Raw genomic sequence first — 14,473 nt, forward strand, 5'->3', positions numbered from 1 at the left:
TTTTGCAACCACCACCTATATCTAGTTTGGAAACATTTTTCATCACTACAGAAGGCAGCCCATTAAGCAGTTATTCCCCATCCTGCTTAGTGGGTGAGTTTAAAATCACATGTATTGGGTGATTCTACGTGCCGAGCACCATCTGCCTTCCTACTTTTAGGTCACTCCATCCATACACTAAGCCTATAAAGTTAGACGTTTTTCCTTTCTGCTTTTGCAGAGGAGAAAAAAGAGGTTCAAAGAGGTTAGGTGAGATATTCAGATGACCAGGACCCAAATTTACATGAAGACAAATCCCATGTCTTTCCATTAAACCATGCTGTCTCAAAATTGTGAATGTTTTTCTCACTTATAAGTGGGAGCTAAGCAATGGGTATGCAAAGGCATACTGAGTGGTATAGTGAACTTTGGAGACTCAGAATGGGGAAGAGAAAGAGGGGAGTGAGGAATTAAAAAAACTACAAATTGGGTACAATATACACCACGTGGGTGATGGATGCACTAAAACATCAGGCTTCACTACTGTACAATTCACCCAGGTAACCAAAAGCCACATGTACTCCAAAAGCTATTGAAATAAAAAAATATAAATTTATATAAATATAAATATAAACATTATATTATATTTATATAAATATAATATAAATTTATACCTATATAAATATATATTTTGTCTCACTCTTGGTTCCCTGAGTTATTATATATTTATATTTATATACATACATTTATGTAAATATATGTATATCTAAATATAATATATAAATATATGTTATATAAATACATGCTTATATATAAATATAAATTTATATTATGTAAATATACATAAATTTATATTACTACAAGTATATATATTTATATACATTTATATATGTTTATATTTATATATTGTTATATACTTATATAAATGTAAACATATTTATATAAATATATATGCATCATATACTCAATATCATTAATATACTGAATGTCAAATATATAATATATATTTTACATATAAAATATATATCATAAATATTTTATATATACAGAATATGTTTTTATATCTTATATATTTAAAAATATATTTTAAAAAATATATATATGAATTGTGACTGTTTGGAGAACATTGAAACTTATCCTTGGATGTATAACAATAGTAAACCTTAACAACTGATTCTTTGTTATGGTAATCTATTGCTATATGACAAATCACCTCAACACTTAGTGAGTTACAGTAATAACCATTTATTTGCACAAAATTATGTCCATTAGGAATTTGGTATAGGGTAGTTCTGTTAGTGTCACATGGGATTTCTGATGTCATTGCAGCCATTTGATAATAAGCTAAGACTGAATGGTCTAAGATGGCCCTACTCACATGTCTGGCAGTTGGCTTGGCTGTCATCTGGGATACCTCAGTTCTCTGTGTGCTTTCTCATTCTCTAGTAGGTAGACAACTTCACATAATAACAGAAGCATTCTAATAGAACCAAAGCAGAAATGGCAAGGCTCTTAATGTCCATCCAGCTTCAAAAATCACAAAGTGTTTCTTCTGACACATTCTAGTAGTCAAAACAAGGCTTAAGGCTAGTCCAGACTGAAAGCCTGGGAAATAGATTACACATCTTTGTGAGAAAAGTCTTAATATCACATTGCAAAAGGGCATGAACTCAGGGAGGTGTGTTTCATTGGAGAATATAACTGTAAGAATTTACCCTACATATTCTAGAGTTAATTCTGCCTAACTGATTGCTTTTCTGTCTTTGTAATGTTCCAGGCACAAGAACCCCTTCAAGTATTATTTGGGGTGAGGAAACAAAGACATCATTCAAAATCACTATTCTGCTGCCTATAGTGGGCAGACAGATACAAGGTCTGAATATTCTGTTTCCATATGTGTGGGTTACACACCACCTATATTCATCAGTGTGCTCCAGCACAAGGCTTGATCACAGCCTATATTTCAAGTGATTTTCAGATCCAACCAAAACACTCCAGTTCCAAATGCGTTTAGAGTAGAAACAGATTAACATTTTAAAAAGTTTTTTTTCCTGCCAGTATATATCTAGAAATAAGCACTTGAAACGAGTGATGTAGAATAACTCATATATGTTTCTAACTATTAGAAGTACATACTTCTAGTTTCTAACTATTAGAATCTGATAGTCATTCCACTGACCATCACCCTTCCTTGGGTGTCTTGTTCCTTCCTTACATGCCAATTCAGACAGTATGATCAATGACTGTAATGTTGCTCGCGGCCTGAGATTATCTCTTTTTCCAGTACCTCTGTGTATCCTTCAGGGAGAATACTCACTTTTTCCTCTGTGCCCACCCACTAATATACTACACGTATATGATTGCCACAGATAATTAACATGTTTTTTCTATAGCATCCAAGAGAAATTTGTTGAAATACCATGGCTAGATACTAGGCTAAGAGCTATACAAGAATTATTGCATTTAATTCTCATACCAATCCTTATTGATCACTGTCTTAGAGACAGGAAAATTTAAGCACAGAAAAAATAACTTATGCCAATTACATACATAGTAAATAGTGGAGCTGGTATTTGAATTCAAAACAACTAATGATAGAGACCATAATCTTAGTCACCAAAATATATTTCTTACCTATGTTCCAGCTACTATAGAGGATAAAAAACAGAGAGAGATGACTAAGAAAGAGTAACAAATTTCCAGATCCTTATGATCTAATAGAGGAGATGGACATTCAGTTCATTTATTAATACAATGAATGTCGATTATCTTCTAGGAAGCATACTAAGCCCTGAGGATATATATTACATTGATTCTGTCTTCAAGGAAATCATAATTTAGCAGGAACACAGACAGGCACACATATAATTCTCCTTACAGTGACAAATGCTAGAACAGAAGGAATGAGCCATGATGAGAGCCAGATGTGTGCCTCCAAAAAAATTGGAAGTAGGAGGCGTAGGAGGGAATGTGACAAGGAAAGTTTCCCTGAGAGGATTATGCCATATCAGAAGCCTTATGAACCAGTAGGAAGAGAGAGAGAGTAATTTATGAATTGAGGTAGTGTCTAGGAATTTGTTAATTTGACAGGGACTTAAATAATGGGCAGAACTTTCACAAAGGAGAGGGTGGGAAAGGACATTGTGAGTACAGCCAAGCAACATATGTAGAACTGTGGAGGTAGGATCCTATACCATGTTGTCCCATGAATAATAAATTTAAATGAAGCTTAGGGTACATGGAAGAAGACAGTAGAAGATGATATCTAAAAGACCATACAAGTTCATTACTGGGTTTTGAAAATCAGTGTGGGAAACTTGAATATTATTATTGTGGCAACAAGGAGGCTTGGTAGGGGTTTAAGTAGGATAAAGCATCATGAGATTTGGACATAATGGTACTCTATACCAAACCAACGATCTGTATGGGTAGAAGAGTAAAAATGCATCTTAAGACAGAAAGGAAAAGAACAATCTTTTATTCAATTACATATTTCATCCCATTATGAATAAAGCCTAAGGCTAGTTGTTTTGTTTATATTTGTTCACTTAACTCAAAAAAATAATCTTGTGAAATAGAATTAATGCCATTATTTTACTGATTGGAATACAGCCCATAGAGGTTGATTTATCTCCTCCAAACCCAACAGTAGAGTAGAGCTAGAATTTGAACCCTGTCTATCTGTATCTGGAGTCTGTACTTTTTGCTTATCCTATACTGTCTCTGATCCCAGGAAGGACTTTGCCATTGTATATTTATTCTATTAGTCATTAAGCCAGTTAGGCCCTGTCCTAGTTGCTAGGAATACAGAGTGATCCTTACAGACAAATCTCTGCTCTTGGAGTTCACATTATAGCAGGAAGAGACTGGCATTATACTAATGAATAAAGATATGTCAACATGTTATAAATGCTATATGGAGTAATAAGTATGGTAGGAGAATAACGATTGAGGGCTGGGTTATAATTTTAAATTGTGTGGTCAGGAAAGGTGACATCTGAGCAGAGACTTCAGTGAAGTGGGAAAGTGAACCATGTGGATCTCTTGGAAGAGCTTCTAGACAGAGGAAACAGAGTATAAAGAGGATACACACACACAAAAAAAACTGCCAAGAAGTAAAGAGATAAGGAGGAAAATCAGAAAACATGTAGTTTCAAGTAAAGGAAACAAACTGTTCAAGGATAGAGGGATTGACTGCTGCTGAGTGGTCAAGACTGAAAACTAAGCATATGATTTGTTAACCTTGGAAACCACGGGTGACCCTGGTGAGAGTAATTTTAGTGGAATGATGGGATAAAAGGCCTTGGAGTTGAGTTATTAAAAAGTGAGAGGAAAAGAAAGATAGAAAATAGTGTATTCTTTCAAAAAGTTTTTCTATTTCAGAGGGCAGAGAATTGGGGCCACAACAGCCGAACAAAAATTGGCAATGAAGTTAAGTTTTATAAAAGTTGAAACATTGTATCACATTTGTATGTTAATGAAACTAATCTAGTAAGGACTAGAAAACAATGAAGATAGAAAAAAATTATAAAATCTATATATAGGTGAGTTGAGTTGATATTAAGGGAAGAGATGGCCTTAAATAAAAGCTCAAAGAATTCATCAATTATAAAAAGAATGGCAACGTTTAAATAAAGGGATAGATTTGCAGGTTGAAGTGTAGAAAGATGTTCTCCAGGATGGCTTCTATTTCTCTCACAAATTTTAAAAACAGTCATTTTTAGAAGGTAAGTTCCTTTTTCCTAATTTCATGTTGAATATACATGGCCTCTTTCTGAGTATTCATTCTCTCATCCTTAGGGGCATTTTTAACTGATGAATTTGAAAGAACGAAATGAAATTGTTTAGGAACAGCCAACGGAGAATATACATTCCACTCTCTACCTCCATGCTGTGCAACCTATAGGAGAATACTGTTTCTGGGAAGGAAGTAGGCCTGCCGCTTTCAGCTACCTGTGACTGACTGAGTTTCTCTATTAGAAAGTACACTGATCTGCAGATACGTGTAATATGTTCTTTATCAGCAATAAAGATGAATTCTTTAATCTTCATCTCCTGACTCTTATACCTTTCTCTCCAGACATCCTGAACTCAAGTGGCAGGAAAGAAAACAAAAACCCTGATATCTATTCTAACCTCTGAAGTCATCATGCCCATTAATTGAGGATAAGGAAGGGAGAAGGAATATTGCATGTCTAAAGAGAGAGAAAATATTATAAAAGTAACCTTTCAAAAGATGGAAGAATAAATTGACTTGGCAAATTTAATATGGACTCACCTGAGATTTGATATCATCTAGAAAGAAACCCAAAATCATGGTTTTGAGTTTTTGTCCAAGTACATTCATTATCTCAGGCACAAAATGAAAAAAAATTCTAATATAGTTGGATTTAATGAGAGTTGATACTCATCTAGGAAGTAAGATACAGAGGAAAGAAGGTAAGGTAGTTAAAGATACCTAAGAAAGTATTATAAAAATAAATCATGAACTCTAAGCTGATGAGGAAGAGAATGGGAATATATGGGGGATAAGGGACATTGAAAAGATATTAGCATAATTGTTTGGTTGGGTTTTCTAATGGGGTTGAAGAATTATAAAAGCAGGAATATGGAAGGGATGGACCATATTCAAGACAGGAGATCATACAACTATTTTTTCATGTTTTCACATTTTATCATTTCTGAAAAAGGAAATGTAATGGCCACCTAGATTTACTAAAATATGTTATAATTGATAGGGTCTAGAATATAATAATAGAGTTGCTGAGGTGGTTGGAAATCAACAAACTGAATGAAAATCAATATTCATTGGAATATTGAATGACATTATCAAGAACAATGACAGGAGTAGCAATAAGAACATTGGAATATGGTTATTTTCTAAAGTGCTTTATAGCTCTCATATGCTATGGTTCTATTATTAAAACAAGTACAGGAAAACCTTACTTGATTTACTTTATATATATAATGAAACTAAAAGATATCCATCAACTGACTAGGGTCTACAGGGTATCATATAAATTGAATTGAAATGTCATGGGGCTGTCCTATGTTCAAATTAAGGTCAAAGAGAAAGACAGACCTTCATTTTTGGATCTGTTACAATAACAAGTAAGTTCTATGAACTAACTGCAAAAAAGATTAGATGCTACCTGTGTAGATGACATGGTGATGAGTGACAAGTCATAGATGCTGTTCCATTGTTTCATTCTTAATCTAAATCACTTGGACAAGAATCATTAACTCATTTGATCACTTCTTCCTGCCCATACAATTATATACAACACACAATCACTCTAGGAGGGCATAGTGTCATGAAGGAGAAAACCATAGACTTGTTTTTCCTACTCTGTAGTACATAGTAAGTATTAATTCCATAAATATTTGATGATGAGGGTGGTGGTAATGATGATGATGATGATGATGATGATGGAATTAAAAGGCCAGATTCTCTACACTTGTAAACTATGTACCATATTGGCCAATTATTAGTAAGTGGGCATTTGTTGATCATGAATTGTATACAGAGTCTTAGTCTCAAGTTGCGGTAAAGCAGGTAAAAAGAAGTGAAATCTTCAAAAGTAAAACTTAGGTAAGAAGCCCAGACATATGTCTATATTTACACATACAGATACACTTCCAGAAACCATGCATCTCCATATTTAGTCACGGGTACCAACATATACGCCACGCTCCACAAAAATCAATGGCACATGTAGAATTCTCCAGTCTCATTAGCACAGCTATTCTTATGATGGGACAAACCCTGAAGTCATAAAATAGTATCTCAATTGCTCTTGCTCATACAAATCACAAAAGCAATCTTGAAGTAATGATTTGACTTCCCATGTTGTTTGATAATAGAGGATCAGGCACAGATGACAGAACACATGGACTTTGTGTAGACTGCTTCTGATGAGTCATTTCTCAAGATAAATTCATAAATTGTTACACTGATGCCTAATTTTAATACATTATGTAAACAATTTTAGCTACATTTCAAGTCCTGATCACTCCCAGATACTATCAAAAAAGTCTTTTTACTTTCTCTCTCTCTCTCATACACACATAACATGTGCATACTAAGTCCTATAATGTGTATAGAGAAATTTGAAATGGGGTTACTGGAACACAAAGGTCAGATAATGATGTGCTCCCATATTAAATTCAACAGCAAAAGAAAAGGCTAGTCAGGGAACTGGCTGGATCATAGGCCAGAAAAGAGCAATTGGTGAAAACTCAACAAAGCTCTATCCTGGCTTTCAAGAGTTATCCCCATCCAAACAATCTGGCTTCTAGATCCCATTTAGATTATATCTTGTAAGACACATGGTACAGCAGAAAGAGTGCTAGAATAGTCAAACCCATGAGTTCCAATTCAGACTCTACCATTGAACTTGATGCATCCTTAGTCATTTTGACTCACAATCTCACAACCTAGTACAAAAGCATACAAATAACATCTTGAGTGTGGTATAATGGAATTCCTACTTTACTGTAGGAACATAGATGAGGACTTGACTAGCTTTTCCTAGCCGCAGTTAGCCAGCAAAATGAACATTACTGTTTTCCTTACCATCTAATCATGGCTATGTACTCTTTTAACCAGTCACATCACAATCATAATCCCTAAGGAACAATATGTGATGTGAATAATACTTTTTCAGTTAGTAAAGCACTTTCATGATGAGCCTCCACAAATCAGTGGGTTTGACATGCCTGTTCGCTGATGAAAAAAACTGAGGCCCACAATGGCAATGCAATTCTTCAATCATATTGAAACAGTAAACCCAACTTTCATGTGGTAAATTTCTTTTTATTTCCTTCAGTGCCCAGCATGAAGCTCTGCACTCAGTGGAATTGAGTGCTATGTCTTCTGTCTGGATGTGCTCTTCTACACAGGCCTATTAAGGTTATTAAGGCCATTCAGGCCAATCTATTTTGTATTCCCCCTGAAGGGGGAATCATATGACAGGGACCAATTCTGTACTGAGGATTGGGGAGGACAGAGCACCTGCTGCATGGAAAGACAGCCTGATATTTTCCAGGGCAATTCAGTTATCACCAAGATGGGTGGGAATCCAGAAAACAAGATGTGAATTAATGTCAACTGGAATACCAATTTTCCTCAAACAGTAAATACCTTTCCCAAAACCCTGGCCCTACAGCAGGCCAACATCTTTAGGTTTCACATGGAAAGCCTCAAACTGAAGATGACAGTTAGAAGGCTGTGATGCACAAAAATTATAAATGAAATTATAAAATGTCCTAAAAGGCCAAATGTCTAGAAAAAGTCAGTGTATTTAGCAGGGTGAAATGAAAAGAGCAAAGGCTTTGGAGCTAGGAAGATTTAGGCTGAAATTCTAATTTTTTCACCCACTAGCTTTGTGACTTTGAGAAAGTGACTTCATATTCCTGAACTTCAGGTTCCTCATCAACATAATGCATATTATAATAAATGTTTATTATAATAAACATTAGAGATAATGTCCTCTCTAAATGAGCAGAGCAGAAATGTCAAGCCTATAAGTTACTTAAATTTGGTGCTCACTAAGGGTACCTAACAGTAATACAGCATCCTATATTGTTTTAAGATCTATTCCTAGCAGTCATTTCCAGTGATATCATCCCAGCTCTGTATGCAGAATTCAAGTCTCCCTCTTAGGGTTCCATCACCCCTTGCATAGAATTCTGATCTTGTACTTACAACGCCATGTGGTAATTATGATAACTCTGAGTCTGTTTCATTCACTATATTCTTAGGTCTTGACACATAGTAGGTACCCAGCAAATGTTAGGTAAATAAATGAACAATTTATTCCCTAATAGAATATAAACCTCTCAAGAATGGGAACTAGGTCTCATTCTCAAATTTAGTCTTTATGAGAACAGGAACCATTCCTGCTTTGTGCCTTGATCACTGCTGAAACACCAGTAACTAGGACAGTTACTGGGGTTAAGTGAGCTAACCTATATTTCTAGCATTCAGTCCAGGACCTGAAGCAGAGTGAATGCTCTGTGGATGTTTGTGGAATTAATAAATTAATGAATACAATCTTGAAGTAGTCCTGTCACTAAAGTAGGTAAAGAGTCATCCACTTGGGGTGATTATAGAATGGTCAGCAATTACTGGGTATATCTTGGTTAGAGATGGTATCAAAGTTGCATAGTTCCATCAAGATGAAGGCAAATCTTAGATGTCAGAGCTACAAAGATCCTTAAAGACTATCCAGTCATCTTATGCTACTACAACTCACTTAATCCTTTTTTTTCTCAAAAATTGAGGCTTTCATTATTATTTTTATAATACTAAGAGTACTGAGAAACCATTAAAGCATTTTAAACAGGCTTTCACTTTCCAAGACCAATCTGGCTGCAGTATTAATAATAGTTTGGAGGTCAACACAACCTGAATGTAAGTAACTAGTAAGGAGGCTACTGTAGTAGCCCAGTGAGGAATGATAGTAACTAAATTGTAGAATGGCAATGGAGATAGTGAGAAATGTACAGATTCAAGAGCCAAAGGATACAAAATCAACTGGACATGGTAATGAATTATACATAGGGTGGTATAAAAGAAAAAAATGGATTAGGAATATCAGTGGCATTATTCTGTTTTTGTTTGTCTCTCCCACTGGAACTAACTTTCTTTAAAATAGTAGCCCTGTCAAATTTGTTTTGTTATTTTCAGTATCTCAAATTGGGACCTGAACATAGAAGATACTTGGTGGCAGTTTGCTGAAAGAATGAACAAATTATTTCACAGCAAGCAGAGGACAAAAGGAGCAATATTCAGAAATCAACACTAGCAGGGAGAGGCCAACAGGTCTGTAGCTACTTGGCTTCAATTTATAGGAAGAACTGGCAGGATCAAGACGATACTAGATAGAGTAGTAAGGAAAAGCTACAACACAGAGAAACAGCCAGACATGAGGTATAATGTGATATCTCTGTCTTAGAGAACAGCTGTAGTAGTTATGAATTATGATAAAGCCAATGAAGCAGATATAAATTCAGGCTTTCAGCCAGACTACATGGGTTCTAACTCTGGCTCTGCCTCTTCTTGCTGTCTGACCTTCTTTGGGCAGTTACTTAACATCTTTAAATTTCAGTTTCCTTATCTGTAAATAAGGACAATAATAGTACCAATCTCATATGATGCTAATGAAGATTAAATGATATAATACATGTAAAGCACTTGTCAATGACCAGCACAATATCTTAATCCTCAATAACTATTAGGTGTCAACCAATATATGAGGTCAAAACAAGAAGAAAAATGATAATAACAGTAACCCTCATTTATCTGGCCCCTGCTAAATAATAGTCTCTTTTCAACAACCATTTAAGAGATGGGAAGAGTGAGGCTCAGAAAGGTTAAATAATTTTCAGATATTAAGTGGAAAATTCAATACCAGGTCTGTCTGAACTTCAAGGCCCATGCTATACTGCTAACTTTACCAAAGTATTGTATTGGGTCTCCACTTAGTCCTTGACCAACTGTGGCCTTGGTATATCTAGTACTGAAGGTACTGATCCAGAAGATGGGAATCAAATTGCCCAAGTAAAAGCATAGAAGCTTGAGAAGCGGGTGGCAACAAGGAGCCAGACAGCATCTGGTATCTGCACAGATGCCCCATACATCCATATACTCCATGAACCAAGAGCAGTGTAAGCCACATACATGGGACATGTACTCTATAATTCATTCTGGAAAATGGATAATTATAGGAGGTTGTCAGATTCAATAGGCAAATTCTGGGTAAATCAAAACAACAAATTATGTGAGAGCTGATATTTGTTCAGGCAGACATCTGTCTTCTGTTAGATAATTTAGGGATGTTTTTCAACACAATGTTTAAATATGGCTCAGAAAAACCTCTCCTCAGCATGGTCTGTATGGTAGAGCCAAATTCCTGTTTTCAGTGGGTCTTTTCACACTCAGAGAGAGCTGGTTCCCACAGTCATGGTAAAGGTGGGAGGGACAAGAGACATATATAGGCTGAGAGCCCTCTAACCAGACAAACCAAGCTGTCCTCCTCCTCAAAAGGCACTTTCTGCTCTTGTAAGGCCACTATCCACACCACCTCCACATGTGCCCAATTCATTCCTACCTTGCAGCCTTGTACACTCTGTTCCCATGGATGACTTCCTTCCTTCTCTCTGTCTCTCCAAACTCATCCTTAAACACGCAGGTTCTTCAGAAAACCATCCCACACTACTCTAGATCTAGAACATGATCATCTACTGCAACTTTGGAGTAAGAGAAGAGAATGGTGCATTCAGTCAGAGGAATGAATCCTCAACCACAGCTCTACTACCTCCCGGCTGTGAAGCCTTGGGCAAAATCCAAATATCTCTGTGAACCTCAGTTACCTCATCTGTAAAATAAAAATACTAATATCTACTCACAGGGGTATTGCCTAGATTAAATGAGATAATGCATTTAAAGGAGCACTCAAGATAAAATTTTCATGTGCTGCCTGGTGAACTCAATCAAGTGTGTCTCATCTTCCTGGGAGCAAGAATTATGGATGCACTCTTCTTCCCTTACTAAGAATAACAATCTGCTTAGTTGTAGCTGATTCTTTTTCTCTATATTCCCACATGTAAGATAAGCCAGTCAGAAGCTGCAAACCAATGAAGGCCCGGGGTCAGTGCCATCATAAATTTGGTTTTACCTGTTCTCCTTAATGGGACTTCTAATGCTGCTGGGGAGAAACTGCATAAAAGATGACGAATGACAGAAGACTAGAGGACAACAGAAAACAGAAGTTGTGACTTTCCCTGGGAAAATTTAGGAATTCAAATCAGCAGTCAGCAGGACATAGGCAGTGGTATCAGGTAGATCCTAGCAGCTGAAGCACAGAACTAACTTTCCCAGTTAGCTGCATTAAGCAGGGATGAGAATAGAAGAACTGGTCAAAAAATCCGGGGCATATTAGACCAGTTTCTAGGGTATTACTGAAAACTCACCCTAAGTGAAACAGGGGCAAAAGACCAAGTGAAGAATGACCATCCTTATAAGCAGATCCTGAAAAACAGCAAAAAGGACGGCAAATTGCAGAGTTTCAAAAAGAATAAACCCGAATAAACCCTTTCTCTTCAAGGTTCCCTTCACATTTTGTTTCTACAATAAAAGTATAAACTACCTTTAACAGAAATATTCATAATCTGGAGCCAGGTAGACCTGCCCTGCCACTTGATAAAAATCTGGTCTTGTTTAGCCACTTAATCTCCCTGAATGTTAGTTTTTTTATCTGTTTTATTGGGCTAACAACATGGCTTGCCCTGGTTACTTGAATTGATATTAGAAGCTTGACATAAAATAGTGAATGCGAAAGGGATTTGTAAACTGTGAAACATTAGAAAGTTAATTTTATTCATTGTATCTTATCTTTCTAATGAAGCTATAAATCCCAGTGGATACAGGCTTTTTTTCATCATCTGATCCTTGTCTCCTAGGGGTATAAAAGAGGAGACCATTATTATTTGAGCTGCATTATATCAGGCACTATGCTAGGCACCTTACATGCCTCATACAATTTTATTCAGCTCTCCTAACAAGTTCATTCATTTTTCCTGTAGACCTGGCTGCCTTCCAAGAAATAACAGATACTCAGTAAATATTTTTAAGACTGAAATACCATAGCTTTGGGGTTTGAATGATGCTCTTAAAAAATGGAAATGCTATGAAGGGTATAATTCCTCCTAAGAGACAAAATGGCAGTGATCACCAAGAAAGAAGAGTCTCTTCCTAAACATAATCCTGTCTTCTGTTTTACTAAAAAGCATCACATTTCTGCTCTTAAGTCTAATTAAATGTAGAGAGTGATTCTTCTATCCCAAGAAGTCTCCTGGTCAGAAGGTGATGTTTTTCCTTGTATTTATGTTCAATCCTAAGGATTACACCGAAATTTAGAAATACATCTGTATCTCAGAGGGAATTTGAGGAGAGACTGTACTTTTGCTTAGCACATGTATATAAAAAAATTGACCTCTACTTTTAATTTTGCACTAATCAGAATCAGAAATGGTTCTGCTAGCTTCTAGCTCTGTTTGAGATGTGGCTTTACTGGCCTGGCCTTTCTCATTTCCCCCTCCATCTTAGGGGATTTACTGGAGCAATTGGTCTCTTCACTGCCCATAAATATGCCATGCTCATACTGAGGCTCTTAGAATTGCCTCCTACCTGTTCTGTTTGCCTTTTTTTGGCCCATCACAACCCAGAGTCACAAAAGTGTTATTTCTAATAATCCAATTTGATCATGCCCCCTCTCCATTTCCAAAGCTCCTCATCATCTATGAGATGAAGTCCAAATGTCTTCGTACTTTCAGCGTTCCTCTTTTTCCTGTCCCTACCACCACCATCACAATAGACACATGCATACCTATATAACAATGTTACATATTTCAATTTTATTTACATACTTGCAGTTTTCTGAATTTTTCTTGCTTTCTCACTTTCAGGCTGTAAATAAAATGAAAAAATTCTGTCCCTTTCTTTGCTTAGATAGCACTATATTTCTCCAAGAGTCAACTCAAACACTGTCACCCCAAAGAAGACTTCCTTGACCTCCTGATCTGTTGCCAGTCTACCTTCTCTAAGGCTGAAGTCAGTTCTCTGTCTCAGTATTTTCAGAGCCTCCATAAGCCTATCACAGCACTGGTCACTCCATGTGGCAAACCTTTGGCTTTTGACAGGTATAAGATATGAACAAAATCCAAATATTAAAATATAGACTATATAGCTGAATTACTTCATAACATATGAAGTAATTACATATGAAACTGAGGCTCAGCAAGGTGAAGGTTTCTCAAGGTCTTGGACTAGAACCCAAATCTCTTGATCTTTAGAAATTATTCCAAACATTGAAGATAAAGAAAAGAAGAAAAAACCTAGTATTTACAAGGTGCCAGAGGCAGAACTGACTCTCATACATAATGACCCTCTGATATACTTGTCTTAACCATTTTGCTCTTGTCACTGTTCTACAGAGGAGACCAAGTCTCTAAGAGTCCATTGTCCCCAAGCTAAGTGAGGGCAGAATTGGGATTTCATACATGTTTCTGCCTCTAAACACAGTGCTTTCTCCTTCAATTAGCATATGGTTTTCTCTCACTTGAACCACTCAAGACTGTTTTAATTGCTATAGGAAGAACAATGCAAGAATGCAAGAAAAAAGCAGATTTTGACCAGATATAGTGTACATTAGCAAAATGATTCTGCCCTCAGCATACTGAATGTACATCTCTAAACGGAGAGTTGAGCATAAATGAGGAAAAGTACCACCAGCAGATGCAATCTGTGTTTGCAAAAGCACTCTTACCCTAGTTCCCACAGACAGGTATGCAAATGTCATGATATACAGCTTGCCAGGAACCGTGATACTAATTAGGGCAAAGATGTCTCTCCCTAGACAAAGTCAGGCACCATTGCTATGTCATTTAAGAATGACTTTTGACCTTCTATGATAGATTACTGCAAAAACTT

At 36.2% G+C, this 14,473-nt stretch overlaps 1 protein-coding gene across 20 annotated transcripts in view; it reads right to left on the minus strand.

Annotated features, from left to right (window-relative positions):
- LOC100393071 (BEN domain-containing protein 5) overlaps positions 1-14,473 on the minus strand; it is a 1,596,666-nt gene that overhangs the window by 705,738 nt on the left and 876,455 nt on the right. Inside the window, exon 3 of one of the 20 annotated variants that reach the window (XM_078331673.1) lies at positions 1,358-1,459. The exons of the other annotated variants lie outside the window; for them this stretch is intronic. Coding sequence (XP_078187799.1) covers positions 1,358-1,359 — 2 coding nt within the window. The 5' untranslated portion in view covers positions 1,360-1,459. The remainder of the gene's footprint in view (positions 1-1,357; positions 1,460-14,473) is intronic. 20 annotated transcript variants of the gene reach the window in all.

This window comes from Callithrix jacchus, chromosome 7, assembly GCF_049354715.1.
Source record: "Callithrix jacchus isolate 240 chromosome 7, calJac240_pri, whole genome shotgun sequence".
Classification (NCBI taxonomy): Eukaryota; Metazoa; Chordata; class Mammalia; order Primates; family Cebidae; genus Callithrix; species Callithrix jacchus.